Source organism: Macaca fascicularis, chromosome X, assembly GCF_037993035.2.
Source record: "Macaca fascicularis isolate 582-1 chromosome X, T2T-MFA8v1.1".
NCBI classification, from domain to species: Eukaryota; Metazoa; Chordata; class Mammalia; order Primates; family Cercopithecidae; genus Macaca; species Macaca fascicularis.
The window spans coordinates 78,085,223-78,104,940 of record NC_088395.1 but is presented as its reverse complement, the minus strand read 5'-3'; the positions used below and the strand labels follow the sequence as shown (position 1 = coordinate 78,104,940).

Sequence of the window (19,718 nt, the reverse complement as noted above, 5' to 3'; positions counted from 1 at the left end):
GTGGTGCAATCTCGGCTCACTGCAACCTCCACCTCCCAGGCTCAATCCATCCTTCCAGCTCAGCCTCCTGAATAGCTGGGACTACAGGTGTGTACCACCACACCCAGCTAAATTTTTGTAGAGATGGGGTCTTGTCATGTTGCCCAGGCTGGCCTCTAACTCCTGGGCTCAAGAGATAGGCCAGCCTTGGCCTCCCAACATGCTGGGATTACAGGCCTAAGCCACACACCCGGCCAATTTCCCAACTTTTATAAATACAAAAAGTTCTGAAAGAACCTCAAAGAACTACATGTTTGCTATAGGAGATAGAGAAGCAGATTCCTCTGAACAACAGTGCAAGAGAAAAGGCCAGGTAGGCAGTGGGTGATGATCACATTACAAATAAAAGCACGCAAGGCCGAGTACAGTGGCTCATGCCTATAATCCCAGCATTTGGGGAGGCTAAGGTGGGAGGATCGCTTGAGCCCAGGAGTTTGAGACCAGCCTGGTCAACAAAGGAAGACACTGTCTCTACAAATGCCTTTAACTAGCCAGGTATGGTGGTACACACCTGTGGTCCCAGCTACTCAGGAGGCTGAGGTTCTTGAGCCCAGGAGGTTGAGGCTGCAATAAACAAGCCATGGTTGCACCACTGCCCTCCAGCCTGGGCAACAGAACGAGACCCTGTTTCCAAAAAAAAAAGTACCCAAGCACGTAACTCAGGGGGAAAATGGCACTACAAAAACAAGTTCCGAGTCTTAAAGCCTAACATATGCTTCTCAAACGTTAATATGAATAGGAATCACCTGGGGATCCTGTTCAAATGTAGGATTTTTTTGGGTTTTTTTTTGAGACAAGAGTTTTACTCTGTCGCCCAGGGCAGAGTTCAATGGCGCACTTTCAGCTCACTGCAACCTCTGCCTCCCAGGTTTGAGCGATTCTCCTGCCTCAGTCTCCCAAGTAGCTGGGATTACAGGCACCCACCATCATGCCCGGCTAATTTTTGTAGAGATGGGGTTTCACCATGTTGGCCAGGCTGGTCTTAAACTCCTGACCTCAGGTGACCTGCCCGCCTTGGCCTCCCAAAGTGCTGGGATTACAGGCGTGAGCCACCGCACCCAGCCACAAATGTGGGTTCTAATTTAGTAGATGTGGAGTGAGGCCTGAGATTCCACATTTCTAATTCCCAAATGATATAGATACTGTGTTTCAGGACTACACTAGAAAACATAGAAGACCACATTGGTGGAAGGGCTATATCACATTTTTACAAACCACCCAAAACAATGAAATTACACAAAACTTACACAGAAAAGAGGAAACAAAGGGAAGACTACTGTGACTGAGAAGTCATATAAATCTTCATCATCAGCCTTTATCCTCTCTTGCAATATCTACATTCAAGTTTTCAACTGCCTCTTTGACACGTATACTTCAAGGGTGTCAAAGGGACCTCAAACTCCACATACTACACATTCCCTTCCTAACTTCTTTGAGACAGGGTCTCACCCTGTCACCCAGGCTGGAGTGCAGTGGCGCAATCTCAACTCAACGCAACCTCTACCTCCCAGGCTCAAGTGATCCTCCCACCTCAGCCTCCCGAGTAGCTGGAATTATAGGTGCCTGCCACCACATCTAATTTTTGTATTTTCTGTAGAAACAGGGTTTCACCATGTTGCCCAGGCTGGTCTCAAACTCCTGGGCTCATGTGATCCTCTCACTTTGACCTCCCGAAGTGCTGGGATTACAGGCATGAGCCACCACGTCAGACCTTGAAATTCACTACTCTAATCAATGGTACCAACATCTTTCTAGTAATCTCAGAGTGAAATCTTAAGGTTGTCTTGATTTTCATCCTTAATGCCCTCCATATCCCAACTCAATTCAGGTCTTTATTATTCCTACCCTCAATTTCTACAATTTTAAAACTCTTTTCAGGGTCTAAGACTCCTTCTAAGGGTCTTCTGAAAGCCATGGATGTTCTCAGAAAATGCACATTTAAGGCCAGGCACGGTGGCTCATGCCTTTAATGCCAACACTTTGGGAGGCTGAGGCAGGCGGATCACTTTGAGCTCAAGAGTTCGAGACCATCCTGGGCAACATGGTGAAATCCCGTTTCTACAAAAAATACAAAAATTAGCCAGGCATGGTGGTATGCACCTATAGTCCCAGCTACTCAGGAGGCTGAGGCAGGAGGATCGTTTGAGCCTGGGAGGCGGGGGCTGCAGTAAGCTAAGATTGTACCAGTGCACTCCAGCCTGGGTGGCAGAATGAAACCCTGTCTCCAAAACAAAAAAATAATAAAATGCACATATGCATATTTTACACGTAATTTCAGAAGTTTCAAAGATAACTGCCTAAATTCATTTACAAATTCTGTATTAAAAACTCTTACCCTCTAGGATAAATGCACAAAAAGCTCATTTGAAGTACAGCACTGATAGCCCAGGCTTGGCCAGGCACCTGATACAGACAGAGGCAGTAGTGGAGTGGCATCATCTCTGAAATTTGTCCTCCACAGACAATCCTAGAGTCCAGATTGTGAAAAGCTTTCTACTTCATTCACAGACTTTTCTACATGCATCCTCTACATCTTCTGCCTCCAGATCTCCCTCAATTATAGTCTGCGGTTATTCAGGCTCCTTTTTAAATCCTCTTTTTTATCTGTCTGTGAAGCCACTATCCTCACCCAGTAGCATTCGCTGTAGTTCCTTCCGCTCCTGCTCCTCCCGTTCACGTGACAGCTGAGAGCTGGTTTTCTTGTTCTGCAACATGTTCTCAATGTTCTTTCCCATTTCTTCGAAGTCACTATCTTCAGCTGAGCTGCTGTCTGTGTCAGTTGATAAAACTTCAGTTGATGACAGAACCCTAAAAAGAGAAAAAGCAATGTGCAGAAAGAGCTAAAGAAATATGGTTGCAGGCAAAAGTAAAAAATTGGGAAATCAACCTTAAAAAGGCATACTCAAAATCCACTAAGACATGGGGCCCCTAACAGAAAAGCTTTACAAAGTTTTCCGACACATTTGGTCAACAAGACAAGTTTGAAAAACTGTAGTAACTCTTTCAGAATTCCTGGAGACAATTTGATAAATAAATCAGCACACTGGTCATTTTTAACAGTGTATTAACGTCCTCTCACAACTAAACCTTTAGAAAAAAACTCCACCTGTCACCTGCTACCATTGTGCTGTTAGTTAGGCCCAAGTAGGCCATAAGAGTTGTCATGGAACCTAGAACACAAGACTAGCATCTCTTTCCATTCAAAAATTTTGCCAAGTTGGATTGAAGGAAATAGGTACTCTGGTGGTGGTATTACAAACAGATACTACCCTGACACGTCGGATATCTGACTACCTAGGTAGTCAAACTTTTAGGTGACCTCCTCTTTATTATGAAATAGTGCCTGGAACTCCTCCCCTTTCCAGCTTGGATTTTCTGCAGCACTAAAACGACCCACTTGTTCTGTAGGTCAAAGATGCGCTGACATTCCTCTTTGTAACGCTCTTGATGCTCAGCCACAGAAAACCTTGATCCGCGGGCAAATTTACTCATGGGCCCCTCTCCAGAACGAGCCTGTTCTGTTGACATTGTGCGCACCACATCAATCACTTCCCAGCGGGACAACTTTTTAATCTGCAAGACAAATAGCCACATACATATACATACACACACACACACACATATATACACACAAAAATCATTCAGGGATTTCAAAGGACAAGCCAATGTACACAATTAGTTAGACCAAAAAAGAAAAATCATCCCAAAGCAGATTACATAGAAAGATAACTCCTGAAACAATATCTAAGACCTAGCTTACTATATCCTACTATACCCTACCATACAAAGTTACCCAGATAGTTCTATACATCTACCTCCTAGCAATTCCCTCTCTATACAAAGCCCCTAGTATCCTCTAAGTTTTCCACTTCCACACTCACCTCTTCCTCAGGCACACCAAATTTACGTAGAAGTTGCTTGGCATTTTTCAGGGAAAGGCGACGAAGGTCTGCATCTGTTCCTGTCACTGTCTTCTTCACTGGCTGCGGTTCTTTATCATCCTACCTCAAACCAAAAAAAGTGAGAATCCTAAAAACCTGAATTCCTTGTAAGTAGGAATCTAAGTCATTCTGCTAACTTAACTACATTCCAAGTCCTCCACTCACCCATTTCTTTCTCCCCTGACTTTCTCATTCTAGAAATAAACACAATCCCACCTTCTGCTGTGTTGGTTTGTTTGGAATCTTCACATAGGAGAATCCTTCACCACACCCTGTGGGATCTGCCACCCCAGTCACCTCTAGGAGACACTTGCCCTTCATGGCAGCAATGAAGGCCCTTGTGGTGTTCCAAGGAGCAGTGCGAACCTGAGATAAAGAAGAAGATTCTCAGGGCAGTGGGAAACATTTGTTCTATGTCTAGCCAATATCCACAAGAGTAGAATAATTACAAACTATTTCATGTTCCTTTTTTTCTAATGTTTAATTTTTGTGGGTTCGTGCTTTCTTAACTGTCCACAAAAATCAACAGTTAAATATAGCTACCTAGTACTCAGTTCTCTTCTATCCTATGGTACAATACTTACAACATGATATTAAATAGAGATCAAGAGCTCAGCCAGGATAAGGAGAAAAATAAAGAACAGTGGTATCCCTTCAGCCCCTTATCCCTTGGGCTTCAATAAGCATTCTTAAAGACAGTGTTTCCCTCATCTTCATGATGCTCAAAATTAGACTAATGACTACATTTGATTGTCCAACTGCTCAAATAGCTGTTTTAGAATGAAACCTATTTTCTCGAAATAGTCGATATGCTTGCATTCAAAGCACTGGCCCCCTATTCCAGTGACACTGAACCAAAGTCCATTCTATTTCTGCCACTGGTTTGGTCAAAAAGGTCTGTCGTCTCCTGCGACCCTGAATAGTGTTTACCAACCCCTGCAAAATTCTTAAAGAATTAAGCCAAGGGGTGAATGTGCCTGCCCACACAGACCAGTCAGGAGTACACATAAGGCCAGGTGCGGGGGCTCACACCTGTAATCCCAACACTCTGGGAGGCCGAGGCGGGCAGATCTCTTGAGGCCAGGAGTTCAAGACCAGCCTGGCCAACATGGTGAAATCCCATCTCTACTAAAAATACAAAAATTAGCCAGATGTGGTGGCGCACACCTATTGTCCCAGCTACTCAGAAGGCTGAGACACGAGAATAGATTGAACCCAGCAGGCAGAGGTTGCAGTGAGCAGAGACTGCGCCAATGCACTCCAGCCTGGGCGACAGAGTGAGACTCTGTCTCAAAAAAAAAAAAAAAGAGTATATATGATTAGCAAGAAAATGGCCAATTCTCTAAGATACAATATTAAAGCCATTCAACAGAATTCTTCTTTTCTTTTTATTAAAAAAAATTGTTTTTCTTTTTTAGAGAGAGGGTCTCACTATGTTGGCCAGGTTGGTCTTGAACCCTTGGCCTCAAGCAATCCTCCCACCTTGGCCTCCCAAGGTGCTAGGATTACAGGCCTGAGCCACTGCACCTGGCCTCAATAGAATTCTTAATTTCTGAAATTCTTAGATATCCACTCATTTTTCATTCCAACCTCAAAATAGTACAACGATTCTTTACTCACTCTCTGTGGCCTCATTTTCTGCTTCATTTTATAATCACTTAATTCATTTAACAAATATTTACTGAATACCAACTACACACTACTCCATGCTACTTTTTCATGAACCTCAAGTCAGTGAGGGAAAAACAGCCAACCAAGTTCAGTAATATTGTGATCAGTACCATGGTAAGAAAGTAAAGGAGGCCAGGCACAGTGGTTCATTCCTATAATCCCAACAGTTTAGAAGACCAAGGCAGGATAATTGTTTGAGCCCAGGAGTTCAAGATCAGCCTGGGCAACACAGTAAGACCCCATTTCTTTCTTTCTTTTTTTTTTTTTTTGAGACGGAGATTCGTTCTTTTAGTCCAGGCTGGAGTACAATGGCGTGGTCTCGGCTCCCTGCAACCTCCACTTCCCAGGTTCAAGTGATTCTCCTGCCTCAGCCTCCCAAGTAGCTGGGATTACAGGCATGCACCACCACGCCCAGCTAATTTTGTATTTTTAGTAGAGACAGGGTCTCACCATGTTGGCCAGGCTGGTCTTGAACTCCTGACCTCAGGTGATCCACCCGCCTTGGCCTCCCAAAGTGCTGGGATTACAGGCATGAGCCACCATGCCCGGCCGTGAGACCCCATTTCTACAAAAAATTTAAACTATTAGCTGGGTATCGTGGTGTGTGCTTGTTGTCCCAGCTACTCGGGAGGCTGAGGCAGAAGGACTGTTTGAGCCCAGGAGTTCAAGGCTACAGTGAGCTGTGATCTCACCACAGTACAGCCTGGGCAACAGAGCAAGACCCTGTCTTGGGAAAAAAAAAAAGTAAAGGGGTACTATATGTACATAATGAAAGGAGAATTATCATCCAATCGAAACTTAGGGTGGAATGAGGGGAAAAGTCCAGGAAAGCTTCCCAGAGAAAATAACTTGTAGATGAGAGTCAAATGGCAGAGTGGAGAAAAAATATCTCCACAGAAGACATTAACAGTTGCAAAATTCTGGAAGGGGAGAGAAATTTAGGAAACTGAATGAACTTCGGTATGGTTGGAGCTTAGAATATAAGACAGGCAGTGACAGAAGATGAAAAGAGGTCAGATTAATATGCAAGGTCAAAATCATGTGGAGTCTTATAAATCAGGTCAGTCTTTTTTCTAGAAGAAATGAAAATCCTGCCAGGCGCAGTGGCTCATGCCTGTAATCCCAGCACTTTTGGGAGGCCAAGGCACGAGGATCACTTAAGGTCAGGAGTTCGAGACCAGTCTGGTCAACATGGTGGAACCCCGTCTCTACTAAAAATACAAAAAACTAGCTGGGCATGGTGGCATGCAACTGTAATTCAGCTACTTGAGAGGCTGAGGCAGGAGAATCGCAAGAATCGCGGGAACCCGGGAGGTGAAGGTTGCAGTGAGTCGAGGACCTGCCACCACTGCACTCCAGCCTGGGCGACAAAGCAAGACTCCGTAAAAAAAAAAAAAAAAGAAAAAGAAAAAAACCATATCATATAAAGTACAGTATTTGATATATCACATCATTTTTTCTGGCATGAATAAAGCAAGAACATGAAATAGTATACTTTAAATGTGTACAGTTTATTGTATCTTAATTTTATCTCAATAAAGCTGTCTCTTTTAAAAGGATAAATGAAATGTATTAATGACTAATACAAACTAGTATAAAGCCTTACTTCATCATCAATCTTCATCTGGAAATCTTCCTCATTTTCTTCTTCTGGAGCAAAAAAGGATTTCTCACCATAGCCAGCATCCTGGAAGAGGACAGATCCATGCATAAATCAGTCAGTTAAAAAACACAAAGCACAAGTTTTTTTTTTTACTGAATACAAGTACAGAATACCAAAGCCTATTTTGCATAGATGGATTCCATAAAGTCTTCACTATATCTAGCACCATGATACATCCTTAAGCTATGAGAAGATACATTACCACATGCCAAAGAGCTTACTAGCTGATGTACAGATAGTTACAGCCCATAAGCAAGCTGAACAGAGATGCTCAATAACTGAGACTCATTAACTCAGTGGGACAGAGCTGTGCTGTCCCACCCCAGCTGGACCTTTTCTCTTTCGGCCTTATAAGAATTCTGTGCTTCTCTAAACCACACATTCAGCACCATCATCATCTCTGCCTACCCGAGAGGCTGACAAGTACTTTCCCTGCTTATATGCTTATCTTGCAAAGAAGAGATTAAAGTCACCCAGTCACCATTTTCAAAGCAAAACAATATGCCCAAAGTTCCTGGTTATGCCTTCCCACTGATATTCAGCTACACTGCAGTTTTTCTCCAGAACTGATGTACATAGGAAGTAATTTACACAAATTCAACTTCTTAGTAATTGGTAATAATCTAGTAACCATCCTCCCTAAGCCAGCGAGAGAGAGAGTCTTCTTTCTCATCTCTCTGGGGGGGAGGAAAAAAAAAAACCACAGGCATAAGTGGTGTCTGAGAGGAAGGTGTTCACCTTCAGTCGTTGCTCTGCAGCTATCATGCTATAATAAGCACAGCACTGCTCTGGTGACACCATAGCTCTGATCTCTTCTTCCGTTGGTAAACGAAAATCAGACTTAAGCACCCACCAGTTTGAGTCCATCCCTGGAAAAGACATACACATAGAGAATGAGACCATTCTGAATTCCAAAGGCCCTGATATTTATTGACAGCAACAGGGACAGTAAACCAAAACTGTAACAGGCCTAGCCACAGTTGGCATGACTGGCCAAGAAAACCCCAGCTGCTAAGTTTCCTACAACTCATAGAAGATATCCAACAATCACATTAAACTTCCTGGCAGCCAAATTCAAAAAAGCAACCAGAGCGTTAGAAGATCTGCTACCGCCTTTCAACGGCCATCAATTTCTATTTTATTAACTATATGCTTATCCTTTAACTCAAAGCCATCAAAATTCTTTTCTTGGAAAAAGGTAGTCAAATAACTAGTCACAACGGATGACCTGTGCGTTTGAAGTCAGCGCAGAGCTTTAGCCTCTTCCGGATGCTGCTTTCTGAATGGGAAGGAAAGGCTTTTTTTATATCTTCCATTCGTATCCTCCGTGGCCGATCTTTACTTTTCCAGAAAAGGCGGTAAATAAAAACCTGCCCAACAAACCAAGTGTATTTTAGTTGGCAAAGAAAAGGATGAAAGTCCTCACTAGGGCCTCTTCCCTTGCTAAGCTCTAATGTATTTTCATCTTTCCTGATGTGCTCCCAAAGCCACACACCCCACTTTTTCTGAGACGGAGACTCACTCTGTCACCCAGAGTGGAGTGCAGTGCTCACTGCAACCTCTGCCTCCCGGCTCCAGTGATTTTCCTGCCTCAGCCTCCAGAGTAGCTGGGACCATAGGTGTACACCACCACGCCCCAGCTAAATTTTTTTTTTTTTTTTTTTGGAGACTGTTTCACTCTTGTTGCCCAGGCTGGAGTGCAATGCTGCGATCTCGGCTCACTGCAACCTCCGCCTCCTGGGTTCAAGCGATTCTCCTGCCTCAGCCTCCCGAGTAGCTGGGATTATAGGCATGTGCCACCACACCTGGCTAATTTTCTATTTTTAGTAGAGATGGGGTTTCTCCATGTTGGTCAGGCTGGTCTCAGACTTCCGACCTCAGGTGATCTGCCCGCCTTGGCCTCCCAAAGTGCTGGGATTACAGGTGTGAGTCACCGCGCCCGGCTAATTTTTGTATTTTTAGTAGAGATAGGGTTTCACCATGTTGGTCAGGTTGGTCTCGAACTCCTGACCTCAAGTGATCCATTCGCCTCGGCCTCCCAAAGTGCTGAGATTACAGCCGTGAGCGACGGTGCCCAGCCCCAACATACCCTTTCTATATACAACCCAACCCCCTCCCTATCCTCCCATTCTTACCTGTAGAAAGTCTCGAATATGTGTATTGGCCCTTTTGGAGTTAGGCCCAGGAACTTCAAACAAGGGACACTGCTGGCCAACCACAAAAATATCCACTAATTCCCGAATATAGTATCCCTGTCTTGTCCGAATGATCAGGAAATCAGTTTCTGGCATCTTATGAAGATAAATTGGAGCACGAAAAAGGTTGTTCTCAAATGCCTAACAAAAGTAAAAACACAAAAATTATGTACAGAGTAGCCCCAGGAAATTCAGTCAACTGCTGAGAAAGAAAAATCAAGCTTATTGCTCTCCATCTTCATTATGCCATCTAAAGTCTATCCAGTAATACAAATAAATTAAAATATGGATTATCAAATGTGATTAAACAATTTTTCATCCACTATCTATCTTTCAGAGTCAGTAGGGGAGAAAATACAAGAAGTGAATTCAGATGATGCTAGCTCTGCCATTACCTATATTATTTAACATGTCTATTTAAGCTTTTTAACAAGTCTATTTAAGCTATTTAACATATCTAAGCTTAGTTTTCCTCATCTACAAAACAGAGGTACTTAAAAATGCCTATACCTCACAGGACTGCTACGAAGATTACATATGAAAATCACTTAATAATGTACCAAGTATTACACTACTACTCTAGACCACAGTGTAGCCCGACACACAACAGGTGAGAGCAACATTTGTTGGATAAATTAGTGAACTAATTAAAAAATAAAACAACGCTGGGCACGGTGGCTCATGCCTGTAATCCCAGCACTATGGGAGGCCAAAGTGGGTAGATCACTTGACCTCAGGAGTTCAAGACCAGCCTGGGCAACATGACAAAATCCCATTTCTACAGAAAATACAATAATTAGCTGGATGTGGTGGCATGCACCTGTTGTCCCATCTACTTGGGAAGCTGAGGTGGGAGGATGGCTTGAGCCCAGGAGGCAGAAGTTGTAGTGAGCCAAGATCGTGCCACTGCACTCCAGCCTGGGTGACAGAGCCAGACCCTGTCTCCAAACAAATCATAAAACAACCAATGAAGTATAAAGGGTGCTAGACAGAACAGGCTGGAAAAAAAAAAGGAAAACACAAGACAGTAGGGCAGAGGACAGCTGAACAGAAACATCTAAGCCAGTTTAAGTAGAGGCAAGATAGGGATCAACTGTCATAAGAAGCCTGAGACTAAGGAAAGCCTTTGCCGAAAATCAGAAGAGTAGACAGAAAGAGGGAAGAACATCACTGAGTGTGGAAAGAAAATTCTAAATGTGAAATACAGGCAGAAAAAGAATTACAGAAGAACACAGAAAAAGAATTACAGAATACAGAAAAAGATCTTTTTTTTTTTTTTGAGATGGAGTTTCACTCTTGTTGCCCAGGCTGGAGTGCAATGGCGCGATCTCGGCTCACTGCAACCTCCGCCTCCTGGGTTCAAGTGATCCTCCTGCCTCAGCCTCCCAAGTAGCTGGGATTACAGGCATGTGCCACCACACCCGATTAATTTTGTATTTTTAGTAGAAACAGAGTTTCTCCATGTTGGTCAGACTGGTCTCGAACTCCTGACCTCAGGTAATTCGCCCACCTCGGCCTCCCAAAGTGCTGGGATTACAGGCGTGAGCCACTGCACTCGGCCAGAAAAAGATCTTTAAGAGCCAGGCGCGGTGGCTCCTGCCTGCAATCCCAGCACTCTGGGAGGCCGAGGCGGGTGGATCACAAGGTCAGGAGATCGAGACCATCCTAGTTAACACTGTGAAACCCGGTCTCTACTAAAAATGCAAAAAATTAGCCGGGCGTGGTGGTGGGCGCCTGTAGTCCCAGCTACTTGGGAGGCTGAGGCAGGAGAACGGCATGAACCCGGGAGGCGGAGCTTGCAGTGAGCCAAGACCACGCCACTGCACTCCAGCCTGGGCGACTGAGCAAGACTCCGTCTCAAAAAAAAAAAAAAAAGATCTTTAAGAGACTACAAAAGTAGACACAAAAGAAGAGGCTGAACTGGTAGAAAACCTCAACAGAAAGTTTCAGGGAAAGGAGAAGAACAATACAAAGATGATACTAAAAATCTGGTAGGCAATAGACTATGGATGTAAAGGATAAAGAAAAAAACTGAGTTTTGCAGACGTTTTAGGAGAGTAAAGGATAACAACAGTAGAATAAACTAGGTATAAGAGTAGGACAAATGGTTAAGATTGCCAAGAGAAATGAAATGGAGAAAAAAAAGATAGGACAGTGCTAGAGATTTTCCACATCATTTGTGGACCACCATACTTCCCCCCTTGAATATATAAAAGCTGTTACAAGAGGGCCTCTTTACACCCATTAGAATAAAGGAGGAAAAAAAGGCATTTCACTATGGCTGGGGACTGCAGATGGCACAGTTCAGGTGTGGTTCAATATTCACAATAACCACAGCTAATATGATCAAAATGTTATCAATTTTATACACAAAAATTAAATATTCATAAATTATAGTAAATTCATCCTAGGTTGACTTCCTTATGCTTCCCAGATGTTACTGAGCTTACCAGTGTGTATTTTTAAAAACCTATTTTACATTTAGCCTAAGAACAACACAATTTACAGCCAGTTTTAAGAAAAATATTTCTTTAAAACATTTTTGGATTATACTTATCTTCTTTGTACTTAATATTAAAGCATCTCAATCAACTAAAATTATAATAGTTCTTTCTGAGCTGACTGGCTCCTCATTTATCAATTTCCTTAGTTAACAGTAAAAACAGGAAAGAATTCCTCACCTGCAGTAATTGGCCAGGATGGAGAGAGCCCAGGAAAGGAGATGTATGGCAGTAAACAGTTTCCCCATATTTACAATCTGGTGCTCCAGGATCTTTTCCAGGTTTCTAAAAGGAACACAGAAGACCCAGTTATTAATCACAGAATATAATCAATAATCCTACACAATATGAGCATAGCACTTTACTAACACATGTTGAGTATCCCTCATCCAAATGTTTGTGACCAGAAGTGTTTTGGATTTTAGAATAGTTGCATTATACTTACCAGTTGGGCATCCCAAATCTGGAAATCCAATATGCTCCAATGAGTATTTCATTTGAGTATCATGTTAGTAGTGCTCAAAAAGTTTTGGATTTTTACTTCGAATTTTGAGGTCTGAGATGCTCAACATGTTTTAACTACAAAACAGGTACCACTCCTTTCTCCCACGAAATTTATGGTATATGTTCACAGATTACCAGTAGATCTCTAACTACAGCTATGTTAATAACAAAAAGTTTGTATATAAGTTTGCAGTTTGTCTTACTACAGCTACGTTAATAACAAAAAGTTTGTACATAAAAGTTTATGGAAGCATAAGCAGAGTTATGTGTGGAAAAAAATTCTCTGAAAAGACTCACCCGTTTATAATAGTTCTTTATCTTGGTTGCCATGCCAACCTGCATCATTAAGGGTCCATTTTCCTCACTATATTCTGCAAGAATAAGATCTCCATCTTTGCCTGTGAGGTCCTGAGGTGTGCGCATAAAAAACATCTCTCCACCACCTGAAGCTTGCCTCTCTTGTTCTCTCATCTGTCCAGAACAAAGAAAATACCATCTAGCTCCTGACAGGATAACTACTACACACAATGATGTTGTTCAATCTGAGACAAACACACCAAAAAGATTTTACCTATTTTTCAAACTACTGTAAAGTCCAAACAATAGTACAGTCAGCCCTCCATATCCATGTATGGTTCTGCATCCGTGAATTCAACCAACCATAGATAGAAAATATTCAGAAAATACAACTGCATCTGTGCTGAACAGGTACAGACTTGTCTTGTCATTATTCCCTAAACAATAACAGTGTAACAACTGTTCACATAGCATCTACTCCAATATAAGTAATCTAGAGGTGATTTAAAGTATAGGAGAGGATGTGCATAGGTTATGTGCAAATATTATGCTATTATATCAGAAACTGGAACATCTAAAGATTTTGGTATCCAGAGGAAGTCCTAGAACCAATCTCCCAGAGATACCTAAGGACTACTGTACTACGAACACTTATCCCACGTTGCTGTTTATATTTTGCCTTTTTTTTAACCTTTACCTTTCTATAGACTTTGCTGGATGGTTTTTGAAAGATGCAGTCATTGTGACACCTCACCTTTAAATATTTTCACAGCATCACCTAACAATAAAGACATTCTCCCCCAGCACTTTGGGAGGCCGAGACGGGCGGATCACGAGGTCAGGAGATCGAGACCATCCTGGCTAACGCGGTGAAACCCCGTCTCTACTAAAAATACAAAAAACTAGCCGGGCGAGGTGGCAGGCGCCTGTAGTCCCAGCTACTCAGGAGGCTGAGACAGGAGAATGGCGTAAACCCAGGAAGCGGAGCTTGCAGTGAGCTGAGATCCGGCCACTGCACTCCAGCCCGGGTGACACAGCGAGACTCCATCTCCAAAAAAAAAAAAAAAAAAGACATTCTCCTAAATAAATAAAATAACATTCTATCACATCTGAGAAAGTAACCAAGTCCCTGATAGAATCTAATATCTGGTACATTTCCCTAATTTATACCCCAATATCCTTTATAGCTGTTTTCTAACCAGAATTCAATTATACCTTGGCCTTTTTTTTGATGTGCTTTAGCAAAGGTTGGACTGAGTGGGGACCTGGCTGAGACAGTGCACCAAATGAGTACTTTTTCAGAGGTGGGCGATGGAACTGCCGGAGTTTGATGGGCCCCATGTGGGTGGGAAAGAAGGGCTGCCGTAATTCCACAGCAGGAATTGAATGCTAAAACAGGAAATAGAAGGGTTAAAATTAGCTAATTCCAGCCTAAGCAAGATTTTCCCATATCCTCCGTCAGAACAAAGCCATGGGGTTCTCCTCTACCACAGAAAAGACACTATTTGTACCTGGATAATATTCCCTCCAAAGGTGCCTCGAAGACCCTGTTGCTTGGGGTAATAATACTCATCATTGGAGAGATTCCACGGATCTTTCACTTCTGGCTGAGACATGTTCTAATGATAGATAATCAAACAAATCTTGGTCAGACTATCCTTCTCTATTACCTTTGTTCCTCTAAACGCCAAGCCCCTTTTTTCTTCACACACCTGCTGTGGTTCCTCCTTGATGACCCCTGTTTTCCCTAAGAGAATTCGACTCTTCTTCAGAGATGATTCCTTCTTACTCTCCTTGGAGGGGGAGTTAGAGGTGGCCTCTTCCTTCTCATCAGGAATTTCTGAGAATAAAACAAAAATCACTTGAGTTGCTCTCCCTGAAGATTCACCTTTCCTACAGACAAGTATCCAGTTTTCTTCTTTTTTAAGGTGATGGATGTCCCAATGAAGTTATTAACTAGATCTTTCATCCCACCCCAGGTAACTTCTAGTCCATGATTTACTAACTCAACTACATGCTTGACATCTCAAAGGTACTACTGACATTCCTACATGAGTTTTCCCTAGGGAATACACAAATTAAAAACTAACAGCTACAACTTTGCTCTCTCTGAAACTGCTACCTAGAAGTTTCCAGTCCATGATTCACTAACGGAACAAACTATGCTCCTGACATCTCAAAGTTGCAACTTTCCAATATTCCTACATGAGTGTTCCCTAAGCATATACACAAATATAAACAGCCAAAACTTTGCTCTTTCAAGCCACTACCTATAAGTTTCTAGTCCTAATCTTCTCCAACCCTTCTGATTTCCTCCTGCCTGTTGACATTAACAGCAAGTTGTCAAAGGAGAAGGAACACTGGCCTCTGCCAGTAATATACCCAAAATGAGGTTCTCATCATTGGGATCAAGTGTCAAAACAGGAGGTTCCAACAGCCGGGGCATGGCCTGAGCATCCCAAATGATATTGTCCTCCCAGCGTCCATACACCAGATCCTCATTGTCAATGGGAAAAATGGAGTACCAAGGTTTGTCATCATCAAGGGTGGCTGCAAAACCTAGTCAAAGCGCAAGGAGGAAATAGTAACAGAGAAAACATTTATGCCCCTTTCAATCAAGATTCTGGCAAAGATTTTTTATGAGTAACATGAGTAATGTGAGTTACTCATGTGCCCACTGAAAAGGAACCTACACAGCGCATTTCTCACTTTAAAATAACGTTGCAGGCTGGGCGCGGTGGCTCACACCTGTAATCACAGCATTTTGGGAGGCCAAGGCAGGTGGATCACTTCAGGTCAGGAGTTCAAGACCAACCTGACCAATATGGAGAAACCCCATCTTTACAAAAAATACAAAACTTAGCTGGGTGTGGTGGCACATGCCTGTAATCCCAGCTACTCAGGAGGCTGAGGCAGGACAATCACTCAAACCTGGGAGGCAAAGGTTGCAGTGATCTGAGATCGTGCCATTGCATTCCAGCCTGGGCAACAAGAGTGAAATTCTGTCTCAAAAAATAAATAAAAATAAAACAATGTTGCAGTCAAAAATGTTCATTGCAACACTGTTTACAATAGTTGAAATTTAAATAACCCAAATGTTTAAGAAGGAATTGCTTATAGTGAATGATATGGTAAAGTATGCTAACAATAAATGGTAATAAATTTTATTAACAAATGCAACATGTATCAGTAAATTATGAAACATTCATAATAATAATACACAACCCATAAAGTGGGCAGAATGGAAAGGAAAAAACCTATTTCTTAGGTTTTAAAAATCAGACATTTTTGTATCCGGGTGCGGTGGCTCACGCCTATAATCCCAGGACTTTAAGAGGCCAAGGCAGGCAGATCACTTGAGGTCAGGAGTTCAAGACCAGCCTGGCCAACCTGGTGAAACCCCATCTCTACTAAAAATACAAAAATTATCTGAGCACAGTGGTGCACACCTATAATTCCAGCTACTCGGGAGGCTGAGGCACAAGAATCACTTCAACCTGGGAGGCGGATGTTGCAGTGAGCCAAGATCGCGCCAACACATTGCACCCTGGGCAACAGAGACTGTTTTCTCAAAAAAAAAAAAAAAATTTTGTTTTTCCTCCAAAATGTAGAAGTAATTCAGCTTTCTATGTTTATGCAGTCTGCTTTTTTTCATTTACACTAATAGGATATCATATATGTTGTTTCATATCTTCTTTCTTTCCATTTAAAATGAGTTTCTCAAGCCAGGTGTGGTGGTGTGCACCTCAAGTCTCGGCTGCTTGAGAGGCTGAGGCAGGAGGATCACCTGAGCCCAGGAGTCCAGCCTGAGCAACATATAAGACACTACCTCTACAAAAAAAATAATAATTTAATTAAAATAAAATGAATGAGTTTCCCATGTCATTAAACATTTTTATAAAGAACACAATAATATTTATGTGGCTGGGTTGGGTGGTTCTTGCTTGTAATCTCAGCACTCTGGGAGGCCAAGGCAGGAAGATCGCTTGAGTCCAGGAGTTTGAAACTAGTCTGGGCAACAAAGTGAGGCCCTGTCTCAATAATAAATAATAAAAAATGAAAGAGAGAAAAATATTTATTAAGTGAAAAGCACAATACACAAAAACTGTACATATAGAAATGAGCTCAACTACATACACACAGAGAACACTGAAAATACACCAAAAATTAACAGTTGATAATCTCCAGATAGATTACCAGTGACTTTTTTTTTAACACTATACTGTATTTTCAAAGTGTTTTACATGAATCATGACATACCTTAAAAAAAAACACACAAACCTATTTAAGGAGAAAAAAAGGAAACTAGAATTCTAAATACAAAGGGACTTGGGAAACAAAAATATACTATAAAGTACTGTTATAGTTCAGAAAGATCTTTAACTTCAGGCCAGGTGTGGTGGCTCATACCTGTAATTCCAGCACTTTGGGAGGCTGAGGCGGGTGGATCACCTGAGGTCGGGAGTTCGAGACCAGCCTGACCAACATGGAGAAACTCCGTCTCTACTAAAAATACAAAAATTAGTCAGGCATGGTGGTACATGCCTGTAATCCCAGCCACTCCAGAGGCCGAGGCAGGAGAATCGCTTGAACCCGGGAGGCGGAGGTTGCAGTGAGCCGAGATTGCACCATTGCACTCCATCCTGGGCAACAAGAGCGAAACTCTCTCTCAAAAAAAAAAAAAAAAACACACACACAGCTAAGCCCACTTATGGTGACTAAGATTAAGGGCAGTATATGCTGGACACAGCTAGCACAGAAGCACACCTTGCTGAACATTGTAAGCCATCGCATTCCTAGTCATGCTAGAAGGAAGCCAGCCTGCTAGGCTTGCACGCTGAGGTTTTGTCCCTTTGTGTTTGACATCCTCCCCATCCCAGATGATATCATCCTCCCAATGCAGCTGTGTCACCATCAGGAAGTTTTCATCAGCCAGAAGATCAGTGCCATTGTTTTCCTCAAGTTTCCTAAATTCCTGGGTAAGTAGGGAAGAAAAAACACACCCTCGATTGGTCACTGGTCAAAGTTTACACTCCAAATTCCACATTAGAGATACAGACACATCGTAAGCGGTCCTTTACTTGAAACAACCACTTGATAACAGAGGAATATTTGCCTCTTCCCACTCCTAGTCTGGCACAGCACTCACTTCACAAACAGAATCCTTAGTATAGGACCTAGCTACCAGGGTGATATACCATACCAAATAAAAGGCTGAGACACCTCAATCTCCCACTAAAGAAACTCCACCCAATATCTCCCAAATTAAAAAGTAAAGTTAGTAAAAGTAATAGGACCCGAGTACACTGATTCCTTTCTTACATACCAGTGTTGCTCACCTCTATCATTCTAGATTTTATCACAGGTTCATGTTCTGTCTTTCTCAGTTTGAAGCCATAGTCAAACCCACTGCCATCTTCAGGGACACCCAGCATATCGTACCACAGTCGGGCAGGCCCATAACGCCACTCAGCCACTCTTGGTTTGGTATCTGTCACTTTATCTATATCTCCAGTTGATTGGGAAAATTTGGACTCCACAGGAGCCATCATTGTGATCTGTAACAGAAAAAAGAAGTAGAGCAGGGAGAATTTCCTGATCCCAGCTGTCCTAAGGCTATAGAGAGTTAACAGTCAGGAGGGGAACTTAGACAAACTGAGGATGATTTACCTGGAGTTAGAATGTAAACAATGGAGATGTATCATAGCACATTCCGCCTATCGATCAAACCTTATTCAGCAGCATATCACCATCTATCCCTCTCATCCCCGCCTACCCCACCAAACATTTTTCTTTTACAATAGGGAAGGGGCAGCCGCTGAGATTGAACCCATGATTACTCATTGAGAATTAGCACAGAATTCTATCTGCTATGGTGTTATTTACAATTTAGACATAAACTAGAGAGAATTCATTGAATTCATTTGTTCCTCTCATAAGCCTTAATCTCAGGTCTCCATTTTGCCTACTTCATCATCAGAGAGACACTGCTCTGGAGGTGGTGGTGGAGCGTAGTCGTAGTTCCACAAAGACTTCTGGCTGACTTCTGATTCTACTGAGCATTCCACCTCCTGGATCTGCTCTTCTTGTATCAGCTCACGGTGCTTCTTCTTCCTCTTTCTCCGAGCACTCCGCCAAACAGATGGGACATTCTTCCCTGGTCCAAAAAGACGTAGGAAGCGTAACACCTAGAACACAGAATACATTACTATGACAGAGACTCAAAGTCAGATAGGAAAACAGCAGCATCTGGGCCTGAAAACGCCCTTGAGAGATCTATTCAAATGCGGAGGAGAAACAAAGGAGTGTTGCATTCAGACTTACAACATCTAACAACAAAGTAAAGAAGTGTTCCTTAATAATTTGGACTAGTTCTTTTAAGGTAACAGGGAAATTTCCAATGAGAACAGCATAAATCACATTTACTATCAATATATACAACTTTAAAAAAAAGACCTAATACAGTGTGAAGAACTCTTATATAGCCAAGAGTATGTCACTGAATAAGGAAACCCTTAGGTCTATTCCATACTCAGCATCTTAACAACGAAACTCATTATTTGGAAGAGGTCGGTGGTTTGCAATCTGGGCATTCTCCATACAATGTACCTTTCCAGGTCGAAATTCTGGAAAAAGTTCTGTGACACTTGGCAACAGCTTGGTGGCATCATGTTGCATAATCCCAGCCAATGGAAGGGTCAGCTTTCCATCCTCAGATTCTGCCTGTGTTGTTTCCTGAGATCCCATCTCAGATTCTGAGTCAGAGGAACTACTGAAGTCCACTTTCTCTGAGGCCAAAGAGGAAGGGGCAATGATGGAGGGCAAGATGATGCCTTCTCCATTTTCAGACACTGCAACAAGGAAGAGAAACCCCTTTGGCATATAACTGTGAATATATTTCCTCGAA

General features: G+C 42.5%; 1 protein-coding gene across 14 annotated transcripts in view; it reads right to left on the bottom strand.

Moving 5' to 3' along the window:
* Positions 1–19,718, bottom strand: part of TAF1 (TATA-box binding protein associated factor 1) — a 98,464-nt gene that overhangs the window by 68,040 nt on the left and 10,706 nt on the right. For 9 of the 14 annotated variants that reach the window (XR_012430372.1, XM_065538096.1, XM_074030228.1 and 6 more), the window contains exons 5-22: positions 19,421–19,662; positions 18,781–18,999; positions 18,151–18,369; positions 17,579–17,786; positions 15,194–15,370; positions 14,524–14,651; positions 14,323–14,430; positions 14,027–14,200; positions 12,812–12,985; positions 12,191–12,295; positions 9,450–9,650; positions 8,543–8,684; positions 8,053–8,183; positions 7,258–7,338; positions 4,197–4,346; positions 3,921–4,040; positions 3,437–3,612; positions 2,669–2,847 (exon numbers count right to left, since the gene is read on the bottom strand). Coding sequence is in view for 12 of the 14 variants with exons in the window: in XM_065538096.1 (XP_065394168.1) it covers positions 2,669–2,847; positions 3,437–3,612; positions 3,921–4,040; positions 4,197–4,346; positions 7,258–7,338; positions 8,053–8,183; positions 8,543–8,684; positions 9,450–9,650; positions 12,191–12,295; positions 12,812–12,985; positions 14,027–14,200; positions 14,323–14,430; positions 14,524–14,651; positions 15,194–15,370; positions 17,579–17,786; positions 18,151–18,369; positions 18,781–18,999; positions 19,421–19,662 (2,934 nt within the window). In the remaining 2 variants the exon portion in view is untranslated. Of the gene's footprint in view, positions 1–2,668; positions 2,848–3,308; positions 3,613–3,920; positions 4,045–4,196; positions 4,347–7,257; positions 7,339–8,052; positions 8,184–8,542; positions 8,685–9,449; positions 9,651–12,190; positions 12,296–12,811; positions 12,986–14,026; positions 14,201–14,322; positions 14,431–14,523; positions 14,652–15,193; positions 15,371–17,578; positions 17,787–18,150; positions 18,370–18,780; positions 19,000–19,420; positions 19,663–19,718 lie in introns of those variants that run through there. The other 5 variants (XM_065538095.2, XM_005593917.5, XR_012430373.1 and 2 more) reach the window with 4 other exon arrangements.